This window comes from Bradysia coprophila, assembly GCF_014529535.1.
Source record: "Bradysia coprophila strain Holo2 chromosome IV unlocalized genomic scaffold, BU_Bcop_v1 contig_106, whole genome shotgun sequence".
Taxonomy (NCBI): domain Eukaryota; kingdom Metazoa; phylum Arthropoda; class Insecta; order Diptera; family Sciaridae; genus Bradysia; species Bradysia coprophila.
The window spans coordinates 4,820,934-4,844,050 of record NW_023503372.1 but is presented as its reverse complement, the minus strand read 5'-3'; the positions used below and the strand labels follow the sequence as shown (position 1 = coordinate 4,844,050).

The 23,117-nt window shown below is 36.5% G+C and overlaps 5 protein-coding genes across 7 annotated transcripts; 2 read left to right on the top strand and 3 right to left on the bottom strand.

Moving 5' to 3' along the window:
* Positions 1–784: 784 nt before the first annotated feature.
* Positions 785–2,723, bottom strand: LOC119071085. The gene is made up of 4 exons (XM_037175727.1): positions 2,416–2,723; positions 1,926–2,342; positions 1,765–1,857; positions 785–1,078 (listed from the first exon to the last, which is right to left on the bottom strand). The coding sequence occupies exons 1-4, from the start codon at positions 2,535–2,537 to the stop codon at positions 1,012–1,014; spliced, it is 699 nt and encodes a 232-aa protein (XP_037031622.1). The 5' UTR covers positions 2,538–2,723; the 3' UTR covers positions 785–1,011.
* A 2,052-nt stretch (positions 2,724–4,775) lies between these two features.
* Positions 4,776–6,291, bottom strand: LOC119071079. The gene is made up of 4 exons (XM_037175717.1): positions 6,132–6,291; positions 5,786–6,062; positions 5,069–5,365; positions 4,776–4,996 (listed from the first exon to the last, which is right to left on the bottom strand). The coding sequence occupies exons 1-4, from the start codon at positions 6,220–6,222 to the stop codon at positions 4,834–4,836; spliced, it is 828 nt and encodes a 275-aa protein (XP_037031612.1). The 5' UTR covers positions 6,223–6,291; the 3' UTR covers positions 4,776–4,833.
* Positions 6,292–8,170: 1,879 nt separating this feature from the next.
* Positions 8,171–9,974, top strand: LOC119071089 (gonadal protein gdl). Its single transcript, XM_037175731.1, has 3 exons — positions 8,171–8,395; positions 9,398–9,558; positions 9,676–9,974. Exons 1-3 carry the CDS (start codon positions 8,262–8,264, stop codon positions 9,951–9,953), a joined length of 573 nt encoding a protein of 190 aa, XP_037031626.1. The 5' UTR covers positions 8,171–8,261; the 3' UTR covers positions 9,954–9,974.
* LOC119071084 (peptide methionine sulfoxide reductase) lies at positions 9,962–22,692 on the bottom strand. Of its 3 annotated transcripts, none has more exons than XM_037175724.1 (6): positions 22,328–22,692; positions 21,907–22,085; positions 19,818–19,938; positions 19,602–19,741; positions 10,238–10,510; positions 9,962–10,201 (listed from the first exon to the last, which is right to left on the bottom strand). In XM_037175724.1, the coding sequence occupies exons 1-5, from the start codon at positions 22,382–22,384 to the stop codon at positions 10,276–10,278; spliced, it is 732 nt and encodes a 243-aa protein (XP_037031619.1). In that variant the 5' UTR covers positions 22,385–22,692; the 3' UTR covers positions 9,962–10,201; positions 10,238–10,275. The 3 variants fall into 3 exon arrangements, with proteins under 3 accessions (XP_037031619.1, XP_037031618.1, XP_037031620.1); XM_037175723.1 differs by having other exon boundaries at positions 9,962–10,510; positions 22,328–22,468; positions 22,612–22,668; XM_037175725.1 differs by having other exon boundaries at positions 9,962–10,510.
* On the top strand, positions 13,089–14,483 carry LOC119071071 (choline kinase alpha-like). The gene is made up of 3 exons (XM_037175708.1): positions 13,089–13,260; positions 13,330–14,275; positions 14,351–14,483. Exons 1-3 carry the CDS (start codon positions 13,160–13,162, stop codon positions 14,426–14,428), a joined length of 1,125 nt encoding a protein of 374 aa, XP_037031603.1. The 5' UTR covers positions 13,089–13,159; the 3' UTR covers positions 14,429–14,483.
* Positions 22,693–23,117: the final 425 nt, after the last annotated feature.

The window sequence follows — 23,117 nt, the reverse complement described above, 5'->3', positions numbered from 1 at the left end:
ATCAACACATTGATTATAGTTATTATAGCACACATGAGTGTAAAACAATATGAAAATTCGTAAAGAGACACTTTTCTATGTGACCTCACACTCTATTTACTGTCCGTTCTCTTTTAGTTATTTATTTGACTAATGGAATTCAAAATACGGAAACGGTTGGATATCTTCTATCTTTAGCAACTACAATAACAGGGAGCTCTAAATGTATTCCTTTGCTAAGCCAAAGGTGTTTTAAATCAATTGAAGGAGTAGATTTTGTACATCTGGAGCAATTGATTGGGTATTGGGTATTACAACAAAGGTAAAGTGGTAAGCGTGTCAGCCCTGCTGATGCCCAATGTCTTTTATGTCATGACGTTTATTTATGTCGGACTCGGCTGTGTCACAAAAACACACTGAATAAAAAAAAAACCGACTGAGCAGAACCAGTTCGCACTCAAAAGTGTTGAGTTGCCCACAAAATCGATCGCACTAGTCTGACGTCAGACTTTCCTCTTAAAATAATTTTCTTAATTAATTTAAAAAAAAACCGAAGGGATATTTTGATAATGGTAAATATTGTTTAGTTTTACATCAAATTTCATTCAAAAATGGTTTAAAGTGATTTCATGATTTTTCAGGTAGCCTATTACGAGACAGAATTCTGTAATTTCGTCCCAAGGCATGGAGACGAATTTTACATGAGATGGCATCGCTTTCCATTAAAGTTTCTACGACAGAATCTTTCGATGTTCGTCGATCTTGCAGGTTTATTCTCTTTAGAAAGTTTTTATTTTTTGTTTAGTTTAAATTTTATTTCTGCTTCAATTGGGTAGTATGGACCCGTCCATCTACTGACCAACTTTCACCAAAAAATAATACATCAATAATAATAGTCGTTCGGAAAATAAATTCAATTAAATAAAAATGACAACTCAAAGAATCGAAAAATTAATTTAAAAAAAAAACCACGAAAAAGAAAGAAAAATACAAAACATGATAAACTTCTCTTGCAATAATTATTGTGCGCAGCTAATTCTGACCACCTTTGTTTTTAATGCTCCTGGCTATAGCTATTTCGAGCTTGTCACGGGTATTTCTGAAAAGAGAAAATTTTTTCAGCTCAATGAAAATGTCTGAACGAAAGATTCCCAGCAATACGTTGAAGCGCTGATTTTCTGAGATCCCTATATCCGAAGGCAGTTTCATCGGTTTATCAACAACGACAGCTAAAAATGCACAATGTCCTCTGACGGTCGCGGTCTTTTGTAGTAAATTATAAATTGTTAAAACAAATGAAGTAAAAGATTTGGCAAAATTGATACAAAAGAAGACTCAATACAGGATCGGAAATCAGAGTGTAGTAGTTAGTCGTCGGATTTAGCTTGAGTCATAGAGAAAATTACAGAATCTTATAAACATAGTCAAGCCAATTCAGTTAGGCCGAGAACAAACGAGCAATTTGCAGTTTCTGATTTGGTCAATTATGCGGTTCGTTTTCTATCGTTTAGTCTGTGGTAAAAATCAGAATACAATGGAAAGCACAGCATAATTTTGTACGGATAAACTAACGAAATTCAATGAAGTCATTTCCCTTCAGTTGCTATCCATAAAAGACATCCGTATTTTTTGGGTAATTTTAGACGCCACTGCCCCACGTCCATGTTTTTCCTATACTTTTAAAATAGTTTATGCGGCTTTGACGACCTCGCCTTGAATCTGAACGTCTTTTATGGATAGCTCGGTTATTTCAAATCAATAGACTTTGTTGACGGTACCACGTACCTGTACTTGGCGGTAAGAATTTTATTATCCTTCTGCTCTTCACGCATCTTTAATCGCATTTCTGTTTTTTCGGCCTCAGTACGTTTTCTTTCCCTGCAATCGAAGAGGAAGTCGTTGAAAATAGTGCCTAAAGAAAGCGTTTTTCCACTGAAAACATTTACCTCTTCAACACAGCTACCATGGTCGCAAGTGTATCAGCTGGAAGTTTTTCGTTGATGACTTTCTCCACATCCTTTTGAGTGCCAATCATTGCTTTTTGTACGGAATGTGTTTTCTCCAATTTTTTGATTTTCTTCTGCAACTTCTCTTTCTCCTTGTTTAACGCTTTCAGTTTAGCCACTTTCTCGCCCTTTGATCTCAGAGCCTGGGTGTTCCGTACAACCAAACCATCGAGCTCAGATTGCACTTGTTGCTCGTATGCGTATTCCTTTTGAGCCTCTCTCAGTTCATGCTTCACCATTTTGTAGTTGCTAACCACACTTTCTGGCGTTGATGCATCCTGCTGAAATGGTAGAAAAATGCGCAGCAACTGGGATGGAAGGCATGGGATCTGACATTCTGGGCATTTTTTGGTGGTCCTGTGCAGATTACATTTGGTTCAATATGTCGCATTTTTCGGAGTTTTTGTTTTCTTCTATTCGTTTATCTTACCCGGAAATGATTCGATTCACACAAATCTCATGAAACAAGTGTCCACAAATTGTGGCTAATACGCTGTCTGATGCTATAAAAGATATTTTACATGATTCACAGGCCGGTATCGCGTCTTCCATGTTTGTTTTGTTTAATTTGGATGGCAAAATCACAAAAAAAAATCACGAAAAAAATTACAAAGTTTGTTCAAAGGGACACATACGAGATACTTGTTATGGCGCGACTCACTCAAAGCAGTTTACCCATCAGAGCAAATCTAAATGTTCGTATAGCGCCATCTCTTTAGTAGTTTTGTGTTTAAATCACTTGTTAAACCAGTCCGAATAGAAGCGGGTCATCACACTCAATTAAAAAAAAAATATTTTGACTGTAGATTCACGAATCGATTGTTCCTTAATTACTGAAACACTCCTTGTGTCGCTTAATTTTGCAAAAGTTCAGTGTTCAATGTCCATCGTAGTCCATAGTTCAATTTTTTGATTCGACGACAATAAACAATCAGCCCTAGGCGACGAGAAGGACCTATTCTGTGGAAGCAATTTTGAGTCGATGGGATCGATGATTATGCTGAGTTTTCCCTTATAGGTTTGCCCATGGTATCATTGGAAAACAGACCACTCAAACATGAGTCTGCCGTCGTTGCTACTTTACATGATACGTGTTAAATTCAGTGAAGAATCCAAAATCCTTCATGGGATTTATTAGGATCCTAGAGATATAGGGTCAGGTCAGGAGTGAGTCAGAGTACTCAGTAATCATAATATTTGAGGAACTTACCCTTGAAAATGTTGCATCCATAAAAATGTTATAAATTCAATAAATATTGAAAAAATCTTGATGAAAAAGATTGGAATCCTCAAGTTCTAGGATCGGGAATAACATTGAGTCAAGCACTAGAACAGATTTTTTAACGGAAAATCGGTCTTTCAATGGCAACGCAGCAGCATTATACAAACCTAACAAACTTATATAAGAAATTTTGACTGTTGCGTCAAGGAGACCCCTCTTGAAAATTCTGTTATCGTGCTTGGTTTAGTCAACGCCCTTCTAGAACAGGAGGCACGAGAACAGAATTAAATAAGCGGCCTCGACGGTACAGTTGTCTAAAATTCTCATATAAATTCAGGTTTTTTATGTTGGTAGAGCAGGGACTAACGTAAGGATTTTCCTGTGGGTGAGAATTCGACGAAAAGGCGCAGAAATGACTTACTAACTTTGCCTACGAGGCACCAAAAACAATTATTGAAAAAGTCGAATTTTTCCGGTGGAAATTTTAAACTCCTTTTTTTCCACTTCTGAGCCCTTCTTCTGGTGAAAAAGCTCGCCTTTGTTTTGTTGACATTTAACTTGATTTTCCATTTGTCAGAATAATTTGAGAACTGCTTATTAGCGGCATTCATTTTCTTGATAATTTTGCCGGGAGATTTGGCAAAAACATATATGCAGGAATCATCTGCGATCTTTTACGATGACTTACAATCAAGTCTGAAGTGGATATTTTATAATTGTAGGACTCAGCACACTTCCTTGTGGGACTACTGCAAGGATATGAGCTAGATATCCTAGATTCCTGTCGATTAATTGAAACGTGCAAAGAATGTTTTTGTGGAAATGATTAAACAATTTTATTAAGATAGAAAGGAAACTTTCGAAGGAACATTTTGTGTATTGGACCCTTATGCCATACCATAGCACTGAACGCTATGGCTATGGCCATACACTATCAAAGGCCTTCTCTATGTCAAATCCTGTGACTAATCCTGTAGAGTGTTTCTTGTTAAGACCTTGTTGGATATGATTAGCTACCCTGAGAAGTTGATGATTCGTCGAATGACCGGCTCGAAAACCGAATTGTTCATCAACAAAGATGTTGTTGGTTTTAATAAGCAGCCGTAATCGATTCAATATAATTTTTTCAAAGATTTTGCTAATGGAGCTTGGCAGGCTAATTGGTCTGTAGTTGCTAGCACCTGATGTATCCTTAAAGGAATGAAGATTGCTGTTGCGATTACTAAACAGCCTAGTAGCCTTCCACAGTTGATTAGAGTGCTTTTTCAACTGTGAAAGTCTGTCGTTCCAACGTTCATTATTGAAGGATTTAATTTGAGTTTTGATGAATTTGTTCAGGTGGTTAATTTTCATCTTAATGCTGGGGACATGGTTACGCTGTAACTTTTGTAATTTCTAACTAATATTAACTTTAATATCGTGTTGTCTAGAGTCGGCGAGTGGTCGACAGTCTTGTCCACGGGGACTAATATGACTGAAGGAACGTTAATGAAAGAAAAGAGCTAGCGCTATTTTCTTCTGAACGACAGTGCTACGCTTGCCTTCCGACGCCAATCAAAAACAGTAACTTTTTACAAATCGGCGAATTTATTTCTTTACGACCTACACCATAGACCTTACAATATTCTACACCAACGACAATTTCAAATTCATCGTGTCACCAACAGTGGAGCATACACCATTCTTTTTAATGTACGAACGCAACGAGTCCATGAGTTTTCCCGGAGATTGTGACAACGCACATTGCTGAAGAATGGTTGTGGTGCAGGTGAAAAAGTCATCGATGGATCTTAAAAATTGAAATGTGGTTTCCCAATTTAAGTATTGACATTGTAAAGAGCCCAACTAGTTGTATACTTACTTGCAATATGCATTTGTCGTCATTGAAACATTGTCAAGTACCATTTTCGGCGTTGCGAATAATGTTTTCAAACAGAAACGCATTTCCATTTGGCGAGGCATTACACATTCGATAAACTTTCCGGTGATCAAAGTAATCAACTCATCAGCATTATTTTCGCAGAAGTAGTTTATCAATTGATTGGTGGTGTCTCTCCTTATTGTCTTAGCCTGCACTTCGGCTGGTAGTAGACAATCCTTGTAAATTGATGAATATGTTTCTTCGCATTTCATTAGAGTGTTCAATTTCGGACAGTAACTGCAACACAAAAGCGGTTGTGACGTAACAGATGACGTAGTTAGCGTATAAAAGTTATCGCAAAGTTAAATACAGAGGGAATCCCAATACCAAATACAATTAAATTGGTATCAGTCGGATCTGTTATCGACAGTAACGAGCAACTGTAGTATATGTGAACTCTAGCTAACGAGGTCTTATATAGCCGTTAGTAAAAATGAATGTTGAAACAAATGAAGTAAAAGATTTTGGAAACTCCGCTTTTGAATTCTTATGAAAATTGAAACGTTTTCATTACGACGCTCAAAGCTCGCAAAAGCTCTAAGAAGACTCCATTCTTGTTTGGTATGGGAGACCAGGTGAATTGTGAGATTTATGATACGATGCGGTGTAATGAAATAAGGGAAAAATAATAAAAGTCTCAAACAACGCTATACAAACCTCTGCGAGTAGACACGTATTGACGATACGACCGTATCCGACAGCGTTGTTGTGAATTTCATCGATGTAATTATACTCCTCAGCATAAATCGAAGGTCTTGATTCATCATCTTAATATCAACCGTATTCTTAACACAATCGACGAATTCCTGATAGAGAGTTTCTTGTCTGGCTAGAACATCTGTCGAAGCATTTTTACAGTCCAATTTATCGACCATCTCGAAGAAACCAAATCTATCATTTTGTTCGGAACTATCTTGCGACACAATAGGAATGGCTGTTTGGAGAAGTTAGGAAATTATTTTTATTCGTTTTTGGTTCACAAAACTTTTATTTTTTTATTTACCGAATATAGCCACAATCACCAATAATTTCGACATGATTGCACAAGCCATTGTGGTGTGTTCGAGATACTTTGCGAAAATAACAACAGGCATGATTAGAAGTCTCGTTTTATATTTTTTCCATGTGGAGAGAAAGGTTAAAGATCATCGCCGGACGGTAAATATTTATTATTTACGAAATGTTCTGATGCACAAATTTTGCAATAAAAAATAATTGCTCCTAGTACCTCACATCGGAACGGAAATTTATTGCATTTGAAGTCGATAAGCGACCGTTTTGATGCTTTCCATAAACAATACGACGAATTATGAGTGATTAAACAAAAAAATTGGATGATACTTAGACATCTAATTAACCTTTTAGAAAAGTGGTCATTAGTCATCTGTTATCGACCACGGCACTATATAGCGCACTATCAAATTAATTATTTAATTAGAATCACGTGGAGCTTCGGCACCAAGCTCGAATCGTTTCTTTTGATCGTTTAGGGCTTTACGATATTCCTCCATTATGAGTCTTGCATTTGCTTGCATGCCGAACGAAGGCCCAAATTCACATTCGCGGTCCTCCCGCAGCATATTCTTTGAATAAAGTTAGATTTTTTTTTATTTGCTTGCATGTTCACAATACAAGTGCTACGAATTGTGGCTTTCACCAGATCATATTAGTGGAATTGTGGCTTTCTACAGATCAGATGAGTCTCTGAAATAGTACATTTTTAGATGTTGGTTTGGTCCTTCTTCGTGATTCTTTAACACTTCAGTGACTTCATTATGTTTATTTATTTCGTTTCATCACATTGAGAATTTAACGGCGGCTATGTATGTTCTGTGTTTAATGTAATTGAATTAAATTAAAGCTTATACTCAGCTGTGAATTAACGGACCAGTATTATTATCAGGTCTATTTGCCTAGTCGGTTGGCCTGTAGAGGCGCCACATTTTTTTCATAGTACTTCATTCGCACTGAATTATTTTCTTGTGTAACAACTACATATTGGTTCATTCCTATGAAATACCACAGCAGTGAAGTTTGTTCATGAAAAAATAATTCAGTGACACATGACAAAACGTTCTAAAATGTAATAGTTTAGGAGAAAATTCTACTACATTATAGTATAGGTTTCCAAACAACATTTTCCTATTACTTCCATCGATCAAAGCATTTTTAATCGGTTGATTTCAAATCTTGTACTTCAATTTTTTTAACATGCATTTTACTTTATAAAGGACCATATTACCCAGAGCTTATCATTATTTTTGTCGTCGTTATCGATAACAGATAACAGATAACTTTAATGTGGCTATTCCCTCACTAGTAAAAACCTTTTCCCCCGCTCGAAAAGTAAAACGTTATACTTTACACGTGAAATAATTTGATATCTCGTATCACGATGAATAAAAGTACCTCGGGCTGAAGCCCTCGGATACTTTTACTCATCTGGATACGAGGTATCAAAGTATTATTTCGACGTGTGGCTATTACATGTTGAGATGAATCATTGTTGTGTAAAATCCTAGTCAAAATTTATGAGGAAAACAAGTAAACTTTCGAAAATATTGAATTCGAGTAACATTTGGAAAAAAGAAAAAATTGCGTAGGAAGTATGTACGTTGCCAACGCACTTTAAGCATGAATAGCATGAATAGCATGAATAGCTCCTTTTTATGGCCAGCCTACTCACCTACTCCTAGATAATCAAAGATCCTTTAATCACTGATTACTAAACTGATTGGAATAATCTTGAATTTTCTGAACCATGAACTATCCACACCAAACCTTTCATTAAAAGGGTACTCAAAAATGTTTACTGAGTCTGTTCTCATGAATTTTAATTTATTTCTTTGATGTACCAGCGAAGCTAAGCATATCAATTTTATTGGATGAGCCGGATCTCCAAGAAACAGACATAAAATTTGTGTGGAATTTTCAAACAAAAATGCGCCTTCCCACAATTATTTGAAAAAGTGACCGTGCTCCCTTCTCTTCACACCGCAGCTGATGGAAGGCCGAAAGTATCTATTCGAAAGCAAGAGAATTTCAAGAAGAAGAAGAAATAATTTCGAACACAAATAAAAACAAAAACATTTTCTTTCGGCTTTTAATTTGCATCGTACTTGTACACGCAAAAATGAGTGAAGAAGATCAAGAAACAGAGTCCACGGATAATATGTTGAGTGAGGAGTATCAAAGTCCGGAATATTTACAAAGGAAACTCTATTTCTTATTGGAACAACTTAAAACAATGCACAACGAATTGCCAGAGTAAGTTTCTCTGTGATTTAACTTCATTTTCACTTCCACCAGTTTGTAAAATTCGATGGGACTACAACAATCTCTTAAATGTGTTGAAGATCCATTTCTAGACAATCTGTGCACTCATTTCTGATTGACTTGTTGTCGTTGTTGAATGTACTATCTCTACAAATGGTTGTCACATGAATAGCTTATTGCAACGTAGCGAAAGAAATTCGTTTTCGACCTTTTTTGCGCTGTAGTCTTAGGCCCTTATCGTGATTTTGACTTTCAGGCAAACCTCGACTCTAGATGTTCACGATTCGTTTTTGCTTGGAGGTTCGACTTGAATAAAGATTGAGTCTGTGGTATACTGTCTAGCCCTACTCTAATAGGACTGTGTTTCCTGTCCTTCTTTCTCTTTTCATAGGGTGGGGTTGCCAGTCCCAGTACATGTAACAGTAATCGTGTCACAAAATTGATCTCTGTAAAGTGGATCCAGTACCTAACAACGTATCTCTCACTTATTCTCAACTTGACAACAGGTTGTCACTGATGCCCAGACTATTTTCAAAGATAGCTCATTAAATCAGGCTAGCGTAGTTCGGAGGTGGTCACCCTGTTCCTGAATTCTAATGATTCGATCTTTAACCCGAGGATATCTCTGAATTGTCCGTTCTGTAATTAAAAGGCAGCAGCCCAGTTCCAAGTTGGAAAAATATGGGAATAGGTACTACTTGACACTTGGAGTAGCTGACTAAAATACAGATCTTCCCTAATTACAGTAATCCTGGAGCCGGATGTCAAGGTTTGATTCACTAGATTTAGGATCACTCTAATGCATGAAACACAGTTACAATTGGTGCCATGGCACCATTGAGTAGCAGCATTTCTGTTTTTGATTTAACAAAAATTGATTAGTTTGACCCACCGCAACCCAATGGCCTCAATCTTTTTTTTAATGCACTGCCTGATGAATCTGATGAGCCAGCCTAATTAAATCGTTTTTATGTATCCCATGATTTGTTTCAGAAAATATCAAATGCGAATACCATACGAACTGTTAACGGGACTGGCTAATTCACTGGCCAACGACACAATATTCGAAATTGTTAAACGATTAATGGAAATTCAACATGTGACCGAAAATCACCTCGAACAATTGCGCAAACAGGTGGAAAACGAACATCAAAGTAAGTTCTCATTAACATGTAAATTGGTGCCCAACTATGAAATGGCAAATTGAAAATTGGGCGATGAAGCATTGAAGTGTGAAAACTGTTTTAACATTTCCCAACCCTGTCCATCAGTTGAAATACAAGAATGGATTGCGAAAATAGCCGATGCCGAGGAATTGGAACACATTTTGGCGCTGATGAAAATAAAGCATGCGAAAAGGTTGAAAGAGACGGACATGAAATTGGTGTTGCATCTGGATCAGAAGGTGAAAGATCAACAGTCCACACTGGAGAAGGCTGGAGTGCCGGGATTTTATGTCACAGACAATCCGAAAGAGATAACCATTCAGATGCATCTGTTGGATTTCATTTTAAGACTGAGTCGGATCAAGTATGAGCCGACGAAATAAAAGCGTTGGGAGTTTTAAGCAGAATTTTTATTTCGTTTTTGGACAATCAATTTTGTTGATTCTGACTTCTCTTAGCCTAAATAGTTCTGTTTCTTTGGGCTCCCTCACAAGCCTTTGTAACTGATAGACAAAAAAAAATTTAACACCTAAAACAGAACGACGTAACAACAGTAAATCGACAAAGATTGTGCGCCATTAAATATACATTAGAAGAACATGTGGAATAGAGTTACAATTTTATAGCCATTCGGACTCGCCTGCCTTTTATTCAACCGGTGTACTTCTTCATTTTCATGTTAATACATTTCCTATTCGAAATCGGTCAGCAATACAGGCCACCGCCTTCATTCTCGGCAACATGGTGTCGAACATACTCCTTTTGCGATTCGTTTAGCCCGAGGCTATCGGCTTCAGCCAAAAATTGTTTTACACCACCGACACCGGCTACGTAACCGTTTAGCTTAGCTGCAACGTAAGATGTCTGCAGAAGTTCGGCTGTTAATCCCAAGGTTTGACATAGGGCCTTGTGCTGTTGCAAGCGATATTTTTGATGGTAACTGAAATGAACGGAAACAGGTTTTAGTATCACCAGTACTTGTTCAATGTAAGTTATCGGTCGAATATAATATCTCTTAATAAATAGGACACAGTAAAGGTTTGCAATATGCACACAATGTTTACCCAAAGAGAACATAAACTATTGCATTCAAATGCTCTCTAAACTGGAAATAGGGAGAAAGAGAGAGAGAGAGGTCGTTCAAAACGTACGTGAAAATCATGGAATCAAATCTCATCAATGGCACAGAATCGAGTGCGTTGGAGACCATTCCAAAGCAAAAGCTTATACCACCAACGAAAAGCTACTGCTTAGGATCCTCAATTCCTCCATATCAGTCCTAATTTTGTAACTCAAAAATGTTTGTTCTATATGACGCAGTCTATAGTCATACTGTGATGTACATAGCACAAAGAAAATTTCTCTCAATAGAGTGTTATGATCAGAGCGAGAAAACCGAAGACCATTTAATTATAACTTGCCTTGGGGTACTTGGCAAAGTATTTGCTTCTCTTTCAGCATGTTATGATGTGAGTGAGAAGACCGAAGACCAGTTTATTATAACTTGCCTTGTGGTACTTGTCAAAATATCTCTTTCTCTTTCATCATAACACTCTATACAGTACTTCCGTATACTTTTTCGTCGAATTTTGTTTTCTCTACATTACATGGATTTAATGTAATCAAATTAGACCCACGCTCAATGCACCAGCATTTGTACAGCACACCACTTGCCAATGACATTTATATGAAAATTTCAAACTTTTTCTTCACATGTGTAACTACAGTTAATCCTGTTTTAGCTATTTTACAGCTGGTCCACTCACACAACCCTAACTTATACGTGTTTATACACGCATTAAAGAGTGCGGTTGTATGAGTGGACTAACTGAAAAACAGCTGAAGATAATTGTGCCACAAATTTGGTAGGGATTAACTGTAACTGGAATGTATCATACACTGTCTAGTCTATATATGAAATCTAGATACGCTGATGTATGGTGCGTTGATTAGACACCAAGAACAGGTTTTTTTTTCAAATTGAGTGGGTAACATGAGAACTTGTCATTGAGAAGTCATATATGTCAACAGTCAACATAGCACTGCTCCTAACATGAAAACTCGTATGTCTGACGTCAAAAATTCTCCAAATTTTCATACATCTATGAATGTGCATGTGTGTTCAAACCAATAAAACATAACTACTGCAAAACTTTTCAATGTTAATGCTAGAAGCAGTTCTATGGCTACACGCATTTCTTGTAAAAAACAAAAAGCTCATACGCATCATCGCACATGATCTTTATCGAATTACTCGATGCCGTAATCAACGTGTTCTTTGCACATAATATAGGGTGTAGCGTTTTTCAAAAAGTACTTCATTTTTCAATCAATTATCAGGTTGATTCTGGATCGAATATATATCCTCTATTCGATCCAGAATTAACCTGATAATTACAGGTCGGACTTCCCGTGCGCACTCATAAGAAAGCGGCATAATTTTAGGTAATTTCTCTTAGACGTAAAATATTATTACATCTTTTAGGGAACAATTAGGAGTCGTTTTTCATCATTCTTATCAACCTTGAAAAATCGGTCGAGAAAGTTCGGAATTATATTGAAAAATGTGCCAAAATGTACCGAAAAAGAGATCTTGAAAATCAGTTTAAAGGACTATGGTTTATGGTTATGGTATGGTTTTTGCATGTAACTGAAGAAAAAATCGATTTTTATAAAACAAATTCAGGTTTCGTGATTATTGAGGTGGTACGCTGCTTTCCAAAGTTCCACCGCTTCTCATGGTCCACCCTCTCTGTTCTAAAGCTTGGAATTTTGATGGATTTCTGAGGTTTTTTGATGTTGAATCTCAAAATTCCAGAACTGCGGGTAGTCCATCATCATTTTGTCAGCTCTAGAATCCAAGAAATTTGAAGGATTTGTGAGGGTTTTTTTTGGTTCCCTTCTGGAATTTTGACATTATGAAGGTCATAATGAGCTTGTTTCCCAAATTCCAGCAGGCGTGGGGTAATTTGGCACACGGTCCTAAAACAACGAACTTTTCAACTACGTAAAACGTGAAATCGCACGCAATTTCTCGTTACAAACATTTTGTAAAAGGAAAAATTACTTTGATGACAAGGCTAACAAATATTTGTAGCATAAATGCGTCTGCGAGATTGTCAAAGATTCATTTTAAAAATGTCAATTTTTTGCTTCGTGTGCCAAATTACCCAATACCTTCCAGCACCCACAAGGTGCCATCTTCCCATTCTAGAATTCGGAAGGGTAATTTCTGGATGGAACATACCGCTAGGCCTTGAAAAATTACATTTTTTTGAAAGACGCTGCACCCTAATAATAAGCTTAAATTATTATGCGGATTTGGGCCAGGTATTCACATATAAAAAAGGTTGTAGCTTTCAGGATCTATCTGTTATGTAAAAATATTTCATTGTGAATCATCGTACTTGCTGCGGCCACATCCAATTTTTCCATCAGAGTTTTGTCGTCAATACATTAGCCAACACCAGATTGTATTTTCAATTCAATATTTTTGCTGATTAAAAGAATTTCAAAATTGTATTAGATTGCAGTGCAGTTGTAGCTTCTTTTGACGTTTTTTTGGAGTACCTTTAGTGAATTAATTGAAATGGACGTAGATAAAGTTCGCGCTTTGGAGTTGGCAGTTTCGTTTGTTTCCGATCAGTGGAAGACATTGAGTGAAGACGACATTACAGTCAATACTTTTGGGTAACTTACGAATTTGTAGCATAAAATTCAAGACGAAACATATCTGAAATTTAATACATTATTCACCAGCGGTGGTTACAGTGATCGACTGTTCATTGTTGAGGATGTATCGAAAGCATCCAACGGTAATCCAATCAAAAAATTCCTAATCAGACTCTATGGCGGTAAGTTGATTGAAAAAGATGACATCATTAAAGCCGGCAAATGCGAAGCAAGTGAAGGCATTGTGTTCTTCGTCAATGGTGTTAAAGGGCTCGGACCAAAACTGTTAGGAGTTTTCGATGGCGGACGAATTGAAGAATTTGTGCCATCACATCAACTTGTCGAGGCTGATTTAACCGACAAGAATATTTCATTGGAATTGGTGCGGAAACTTGCCCGTTTTCATGCTCTCGAAGTGCCAGTACCGAAACAAAATCGCGATCTACTCTCTATATCGGCGATCCATCAAGGCGAATACAACAAGACCATTACACTGAAATTGGCGAAACGTGTCGGTATCGATCAAGATGAATTAATGTATTTCGATGAGGACTATGTAGCTGAACATGCGTTCCTTCGTAGCTTTGAGACAAAGGTCGGTGGTCGACAGGTTCTTTGTCACGGGGATCCCAACAAGAACAATATTTTAGTTCGAGACACACCGGACACATTCAATGAGCGTGTCATGTTGATCGACTATGAAATGGCTGCTACAGATTACCGTGGCATCGATCTGGCCGCACTTTTCCTATGCAAAATGTTTGAAATGACAGACGATGGAGTTTTTCATTTAGTTTGCGAATGTCCCGATGAAGAGTACCGTCACATGATTTTGACGGAATATTTGAAGGAAACGAAGAAATTGAATTACTTTGAATTCGATGCGAATGGGCTGGACTCGGTTGATCATTTGATGATGGAAGTGGACTTCTTTGTAATGTACGTTCTAGAATTTTACAAGGGATTCTTCATGAAGATGCCGAATAGTGAATTCTTTCAGCAACTACCAGATGACGTGATTAGCAGCTGGCTTGTAAGTTGTACATTGCCTGTATGCAGGTCATTTTGATTGTAATCTAATTTCGAAAAATAATTTATTTTCGTTTAGAGATTTATTCCGATAATGGCAACCACATATGAAAGTCAAAAGAAATGCTTTATTGAGAGATACAGCAAAGTCATTTAGATCTGTAACGAAAGACTCTCGCAGGAAAATAAATTTTCCGGTCCGGGAACACGAAGAAACCAGTAGAGTGTAGCTTTAATGTTTGCAAATAAAGTTCTACCATTATAGTACTAGGGTGGTCCAAAATTTACTTTGTTTGATTTCCGAGGCTTTCCGAAGCCCGACAAAACACTACACGCGCTTATTGGGTCAGCGCAGCCTCAGAAAAGAGAAATGGTCCAGAAATTAGGTTGCACAAAATCAGTGCTAAATGGTGCTAATGGCTTTATCAATTCTAAAACGGTGCAATTCATGACTTGGTTTTTTCACTCTAACAAAACATTGGCAATTTTGGGCTTCGTGAACAGCGCTGCTGCAAGTTTTTAGCCCCGTACGAAGTACGAAGGGGCTTATAGGATTACGGTGCCGTGTGTAATTGATGGAATTCGAAGCAGACGGTAAGGGCAAACTGTTTGCCTATGTTCATAGATAACGAATCCGCAATAAAAATTTTGTCCGTCCGTCCGTCCGTCCGTCCGTCTGTCACGTCGATATCTTGAGTAAATCAAATCCGATTTCAAAAAATTTTTTTTCCCTGAAAGATAGTCAAAATAGTGAGGCTAAGTTCGAAGATGGGCGATTTTGGGTCGACCCTTCCGGAGCTGGGGCCCAATAAGTGCCTAACTGTTTTTCGACGATATCTCCAGACATTTAAGCACTACACTTGTAAGTGATACGTTAAATGAAAGGTATTTACAATACCGATCGACAAAAAAAAAGTTTATGAAAATTGGATGACCGACTCGTGAGTTAGACCCCTTGGTGTGAACTAGGTACAGGGCGGCAAGCCGTTTTTGCTTGTAGGTTGGCCAAATTTGAACGTATTTAGATGGATTTTGCTTTTACATTTGAAAGGAACGTCGTACGGGGCTTCGTAATTGCGCTATGCGCAATTTTTAAGACGTACACATTTCATAAGAATTTTACTTTACCGACGTTTACGGGCGCAGTAGGCTTACGGTAAGAGTAGGGCGACGGACGAACTAGGGTCACGTACGCAATAGATGTACGGGTTTGTACGGGGCTCAGTCGCAGCAAACGCTCCGACTGTTCTGACGGCTCGTTTAACTCGTTATCAAAAAACTTTTCCGCATTGGACTCTCTATGACATTACCTTGTTCGAACAAGACATTTTATGCCATTTTATGTCAATTTTATCTAGTAAATAAAGTTAAATTTTTTGGTCGAAAAGCCTTTGTCGAGAACACTGACAGAGTTACTGTAACCGAGTGAAAACGTAGATTATCAACGCTCTTAAGGTATTTTATAGCTGGGCTCCTCACTTATTAAATACAGTTCTGTTCCCAAATGCCCCGAGATATAAGTCAGCAATGTGTGCAACCTTAAGCTACGACCTCGATAATCATAAATCAGCCGAGGGAAAAATCAATTTTTGATTTTTTTTTTTGCTGTTACGGATTTCTTTTTTAATTCTAAGTACAGCTTAGAGTAAGGCTTCATAAAATAAAAACAAAGTGAAAATACGGCCCACCATTTGACAAGACCAGTTTAAACGTAATTGAACCGAAATATCTCTTCGATAACACTCTATTGAATTCATAAGTCAAGTCAAGTGCGGCTACTACAAAAACCTTTGCTGATTTCATTGCGTATAATGAACTATAAAAGGGATCCAATCTGACCAGTACGGTCTACAGAAATGTCTCTTAACAAAGCTTATTTGAAGTGTCCTTATGGTTGAACCATTATCTAATTGAAGCTTCTCACAAAAATATAACAAAATTCTACGACTCACTTTCGGTAATTGAGAGCTAGTATTTGTACAGTAATCTATTTATCAGCGGCGCGTCTATCGTCCAATTAATACTATTGACGTAACATTTCTTCAGTTTCGTATTGCGTACATCCTCAAGAAAAATCAATTCATTTTTTAACGAAGAGATAGCCAAGCACCGAACTAAAATTATGCCAAAATTTCTTTATCATTTTTTCATTGAACCTGACCCTATCCATAATATGGATGACCTTTATATACAGCTGAACTGATACGAAATATCATTTCATAATATAAGTTATACAAATCAACTTAATATGCACGAGCACTGTAGGTATGATTAAGAGCGAATAGAAAAACATATCGAACGAGCAATTAGCATTAATGATGGTCGAACAAATTATAGAGGTAAATAAAATCGATGAAAAATGAAACATTTCGTCGTTGAGTCTAGTCGAGAGGCGACGTTATCGAATAAATTTGGTATGACTTTCCAGGACGATTAGTGGTTTGTAAAAGTATTAATTATTGGGTTCAGTAGCTTATGAGTTTATCGACGTACCTTCCCGCACAAGTAAAACTCCAATTTAATTGTACATTTGAAGACACTTTTAACAAAAGACCTGCCACTCATATCAAGAACGGAACAAGTCTTAATATGTGCCTTTCTATATCCATCAATTCAAGTTAAACGTAATTTGCAGAGTTGTCATCTTTTTAACCATTTCAACAAAAATCAGTGACTGTTTCTGTGAAATTATTTTTTCTTAAATTTTCACACATTTTCCTGAATTTTCACGAAAATATTTTTTTGGGAAAATTACACTCGACGTCAGTGAAATTTAGACATGAATTTGCTTCAGCTGTTTTTCAGCTGGTCGACTCATACAAACAAAACTGCTCATTATACGGTAGTAGTGGTACGTCTGCGACTGTAACTATTTCACCCATATAAGCACTTTTGTTTGTATGTGTGGATCAGCTGAGAAACATCTGAAGCAAATTCTTTCCTAAGTTTTACTGACGTCGACTGTAAGGAAAATATGAGAAAACCCAAGAAAATATTTTCCCAAAAGTAGTCCCTGCCAAAAACCCAACTCACTGAATTCAATGGACAAATTGCTGTATTGACACAGAAAATCGATTTCGGAAAGGAAAACCAAATTGCATTGTCTATGTCTATTATATACTGAGTTATGTACTTCCAACAAAAAATAAACTATTCCGACGACCAAAAATATTTGCTGCGGCTCTAATTCATGAACACTATAAAGTGTGGAATGTGCTATCGTTGTCGGTATTTATACCCACCAAAATTACATATTCGATATGCCGTTTACATTATACAGGTGATGGTTTATATACATTAAAGTCTGGTTCAAGGCCTGACGCGAATCAATGTCCAGTTTAATGTGTAAATTTTGAACTTCAAACACAATTCCATGTTCGTAAGTACAAATTTACCGATACCTACCATTGAATTTTAACCACAGTTGATTTATATAACACTGTAACGTGGAAGTCAAGGTTGTTTCTAATTTAGCGAGTTTAGTTTTTGTATGGTGAAGTAAAGGATTACGTGACCGGAATTGGATAACTGGTATAGGAGAGTGTGTGAATGAAATACAAAGAACTGTTCGTGCAATACAGTTGGTGTCAAGTTTGATTATTTTTCAGATTAACAGAAGTGAAATTTGTTTACTGCTATGAGTGGCATGGTTTTTAAAATAACTTTAAAATTACGATACTGTGCATCCATTGAATAAAGTTCTCCAGTTATCATCATTCAAGAAGCCCTATGCTTTTACGTAGTTGGAAGTTCTGTTCACCGGGGGGAAAATGAAGGTCTTAAAATTTCGAAGCAAGTCGTCTTGCTCATAGATTCAAACTCAAAAGAGAATTCATTATTACTAGGGCAGGGGTATTCGGTGAACTAACTCAAATGTACAGGAACTTAAGGGTTTCCTTCCAAGCAAAACATAAGGAGTTGGTAGAGTAGATTGAAGTCACTTTAGAATAACCGTACCATACCGTCGTCTGCCAACTATCATGTCTACTGTCAGGATAAGATTAAGAATGAAATCTAATTTGTATCAAAAATGTGCCGACTATGACCATCTGCTCTTCCTGAGCCTGAATCGACAATCACTCCGCCAAGATGATTGATAAATAGTCTAACAAAGTACTGAATTCATATCAAAATCGCTTCGATTTCTGTGGATCGGTTTTTCTCCAATGTGCTGCGGATGGCATGCGACGCGTAGAAATAGTTTATTATCAATATAAATTGGTCAATTTGAGTCTATATCGTTGATACTCTGTGCAAAAACGTTCCAATTAAATTTAAATTTCTATTAAAAGCTCAATGAAGCGAATTCGAAATGGCTCACCAACTCCATGTAAATAGTTCATCAATTGTGAAATAACCGCTGCTGATGTGACGGTATAAATTTGAATGCCACAGCAAAGTGATTTGGTGTTTTTGTATTTATGTTCGCACATCAACATGTTTTTGGACTTAAGGTGTCTGTATATAAAACGCTAACTGCCATCGGAAGCGAAACATTAAAATTTCTATTTTTATAAAATTCGTCTAACGGACACGTTATCAATAAAATGTTTTGACTTCAATATATTTCTAAGAATTTCAGTTTTTCTTTTACTTCTTGCACAAAAAAATCCAAAAATAAATTCATTTGATGCAGATTGGAATCGTAAATCATAAAAAAAATTAAATAAGATTTTTGAAACAGATTTTCATCTGTTTATCGACAACGATGACACAAATGAACGATACTTTAAACATTAGAAGTAACAGATTTGAATAGTACCAACTTTGGCTGTTTTTGAAAGAAGAGCTTCATCTTCACCATCCTGTTCCGATTATTTTTTTGAAATATTGGATGTATTATCATTAATGCCACAGAAATGATTTTTGTTCAATATTAAGAGCTAATAAAAAGCAGTGAGTCCTCCGGCACCCCTGGCACTGCGCACAGTTTCAGGAGTGTATCCACAATTTATATCACATTCTCAATTACTTCAGAACTCATGAGCAACGTAGCAAGGATAGGTTAAAATCTTATTTACTTACCAGACTCATCAGATGAGCAAGGACAATATGGCGAATTCAATTTTTAGATTTTCGAATGATCGGTATGGGAAGGAATCCATTAGGCTTGTTATAGTATTTTCTATAGCTAGAACTATAAAGTGGTATCTCTGTTTGAGGTGGCATAAATGGTTTGAGACGAAGTCGAACAAAGATACCATTTCATATTTCATTGCCTATGCTAATAAAATTGTTTCATTGTCAAATATTGAAATCATTCCTCAGAATTACTCTGCGCGTATTGTTCAAAATGATTTTAAGGGAAGTCTAAGTAAAATTCTACTTACTCTTCAGCTGGATAATATTTTTGAGCGTCAGCAATTTCTGTAATTATCACTTCAGGCGCTCGCTTCACCTGTTCATCGTCACGGCTCTTACTGGCAATATCTCGTTGTTCAGCCGAATGTGTAAGAATTAACGACATGTACTGTACGAAGAAAATATCGAAGAAAAATATAATCAAAATTTGGAAAACTCATTCCACCTCTCAACGAAGAACTTACTTGTCTTTTCTGTCTCTTCGTCAAACCGTATTCGTGATTATTCCAGAACAGATCCAAGAGTTGTAAGTAGGAAATTTTCGTCGGATCATAATCAATAGAAATAACTTCTGTGTGATCACCGCTGGAAATAAAGAGATAAAACATTTTGCTACACTAATGGCGGTTGTGGTTTATTGGAACGCATTTTCTCGTGTTTTGTTTACAAAATAGAAAATTTAATGGAAAACCAAGCAGCGGGAAATCGTTTCCCATTAATGTAAATATTTTGATGGTAAAATCAATTAAGAGAAATCTGAAAACTTATTTTTCTTTGGGTTCTTTCAATTATTTCATTTTTGTTATCACACTTGCACTTGAGATTTGAGAGCCAACAAGGCTATACGATAAGAGGTTATTAATATAGTCAAGTTTATTATAATGAGATAACAACAATTTTTGGTCTGCACCTTTTTTCAATTTATCTGTTTGAAATGATTGATTAAAATCATTAAGTCTGGGTTTCATGTCATGCACTGCAATAAATTTGTTCCGTATATGAAAATGTAGTTTTTGAAATAACAATTGTTAGACTTTTCTTCTCTTGTCTTTTGACTTCTCAATTTAAAACTTTTACGCAGATTCAAACGGACTAGAAAACTCTGTCAATTCAATTTACATCTGTAGTCACTCTTTCAACTTTTGATCCCGACCTTTTAGCAGATAGGCAGCGTTTTAACCGTTCTGTTGATTCATTGTCAGATTTCTCATCAGGTTCGTCAACGGTTCTTCCACTAGAAACATGAAGTATGTGACCATTCAAAAGATTAAAACTTTCACGAAAGGCGTATTGTCATCTGTTGTCAAAAGCGACGACAAAACTAAGTGATGATGGATTTAGCTTATGTGGTATTATGAAGCTTTGTTCATGGTAGAACTAATAAAGTAATAGATTTTTCATACCCACATGTAATTACATGTACTACTGAGCCGAATAGGGACTTATTGGGTTTAAGATTCATCCACACTGAAATATGTGCAGTTAAAGTTTTCAACCAAAGACAATAGTACACCTTTCTAATGACACCCCACACGACCCTGTACGGCTCGCGTAACTGGAGAAATTTTTGTAAGAAAAGCGCAAGTTTTCAGTTTTTGATCACCTTCCCTTACCCTCACAAGCTTCGAAGAATTTTTTTAAAAGTGGTTTTGGCTTCTAGGGTCAAACTCCTGTCTACGTACATATAAAAAATTCCAAAAGAAAATGCGTCCGATTTCGGTAGGCTGTTTTTCAAAAGAATCCATCTCTTTGAAATCTAGTACCTCGGGTGTTACTTTGGTGGATCACTTTAGATGAAAAGTTGTATCTGTTGTGGATGTGCTTGGTGTGAAGGGTTGATTTTAGGCACATTCGTTTGTCTCACTAAAATTTCTTAAAATCTACCGACTGCCGTCTACAACAGATACGCAAATAACTAATAACTCTATTTTTGGAATGCAATTTACTGCTATATGACTTTTATTGCATATGTTATCAATAGCGACGATGAACTTTACGTCGTCTTTTATACAGCAAAATGTATGTTAAAACGGATGAAGTAACAGATTTTGTTTCAGTCTTTCAAATATACTTAGCTCAAATTAAGTAACAGATTCCATAAGATTGATATGCTTGTTGTCTCCCGGAGACAGTCTCCGTATGAAAAGTAAAATCGGATTTTATTAAAATGCAATCGAATCAACAAATTCATTCGAGTTCAAATGAATAAAATCAAAGGAAATTTATTTTCATATGTCCATCGTCTACGACTAATTAGCAAACCGAATAAATTGCGATGAAAACTCAGTCAAGGTCAGATAATTCAAACGATAATTCCCACATTACATTAATAAATGACTAAACACAATTTTGTGAATGAATTTATGCGATCAATGCATATTAATCGGTCTCAGTTAATAAACAAACAACTATTCGTATAATATAACGAATTAAAAATAAAGCTCTCTCCGTTTTCATGATCACACGAGCACACCGTGTCACATTGTCACACGTAAACACAAAAATGTTCACACACCACAAAACGATGTGATTATGCAACCAAAATTTACTTACAGATCACGGTACGTTGGATTCTCTTTGGTGCCACCTGAATATCCAACATTCGTTCTCAAAACACCTGTTGTCGCGCCGAATAAACAATCTGCACCCCAGAAACAACCCATGCCAAATGTAGCAGTTTCAAAGGGTGTAGCATTGTTGTGCACCACGGAATGATTAACCGAGTTGTTTGCCTGGGATGTGAATATAATAAGAAAAATAAGAAAAGCGAATCAGCAACACAGAGGTGTGTTTGTTATTCAATTTTTTTGTTGTTTATAATTTGTTTGTAAGAAATCGCGATATGACGAAAGAATGAATGAATGTGGCAATTCATTGAAACTTTTTATGTAACATTATTGAAAGGTATATAGCGAAGCGAAACAATGCGCGTATAATTGAGCAACAATGATGATTTACTTGAGAAAACACTTACAAGTCCAACCATATTTCGTGTTGTATTAACCAAATAACTACCGAATCTCTTTAACATCAACTCGACGGACCGTAAAAGATTTTCACAAAGTTATAATCGAGACTTTGATTCGATTAGACACGATCTGAGAAGGTGAACCACCCACAGGAACTTTGTTATAGAATCGCAATTTTTATCACAAATTTCGGCACACAAATGAATAATAACACCCAAATCACATGTGCAGAAATTCGGATGTCTTTTGCTGAATGTTGTACTTGAGATGTGTACACACAAATTTTTACTTGATATGTAAAACAGAAACAGATGTTTGCACAGAAAAATCCGATGTCTATCGGTGAAGTGACTTTGTAACACTGAATATCGCTGCTGTAGCGGTGTTATTTATTCGACCAGTTGTACGCGCGCGTAGATTGAGGAATTTGTTATCATTCAATTGGAGGGGATAAATTGTAATTTACGAGTAAGAATTCGCTGCTTGAAATGGGGAATAATAATTCACGTTCTTTTCTGTGGTATTTCTTGGTATTTTGGTACTTCGCTTTTATAATTTCACATTTTTTAATATTTAAGAAGAGAGAGAGAGAGAGACCGAAAAGAAAATTATTCGTAAGGTACACCATTCAGATGGTATACAAGAAAGTAGTGGTAACATAGAAGTTTCGAATTATTTGCTTCTTTAGAATATCTACTGACTTTGCACATTTGTTGATATTATAATCTGGTAATTTACGTCTTCGGGAAACGCAAGTGAGAAACTATCTTTATCTCACCGCAGCTTCGGACGACT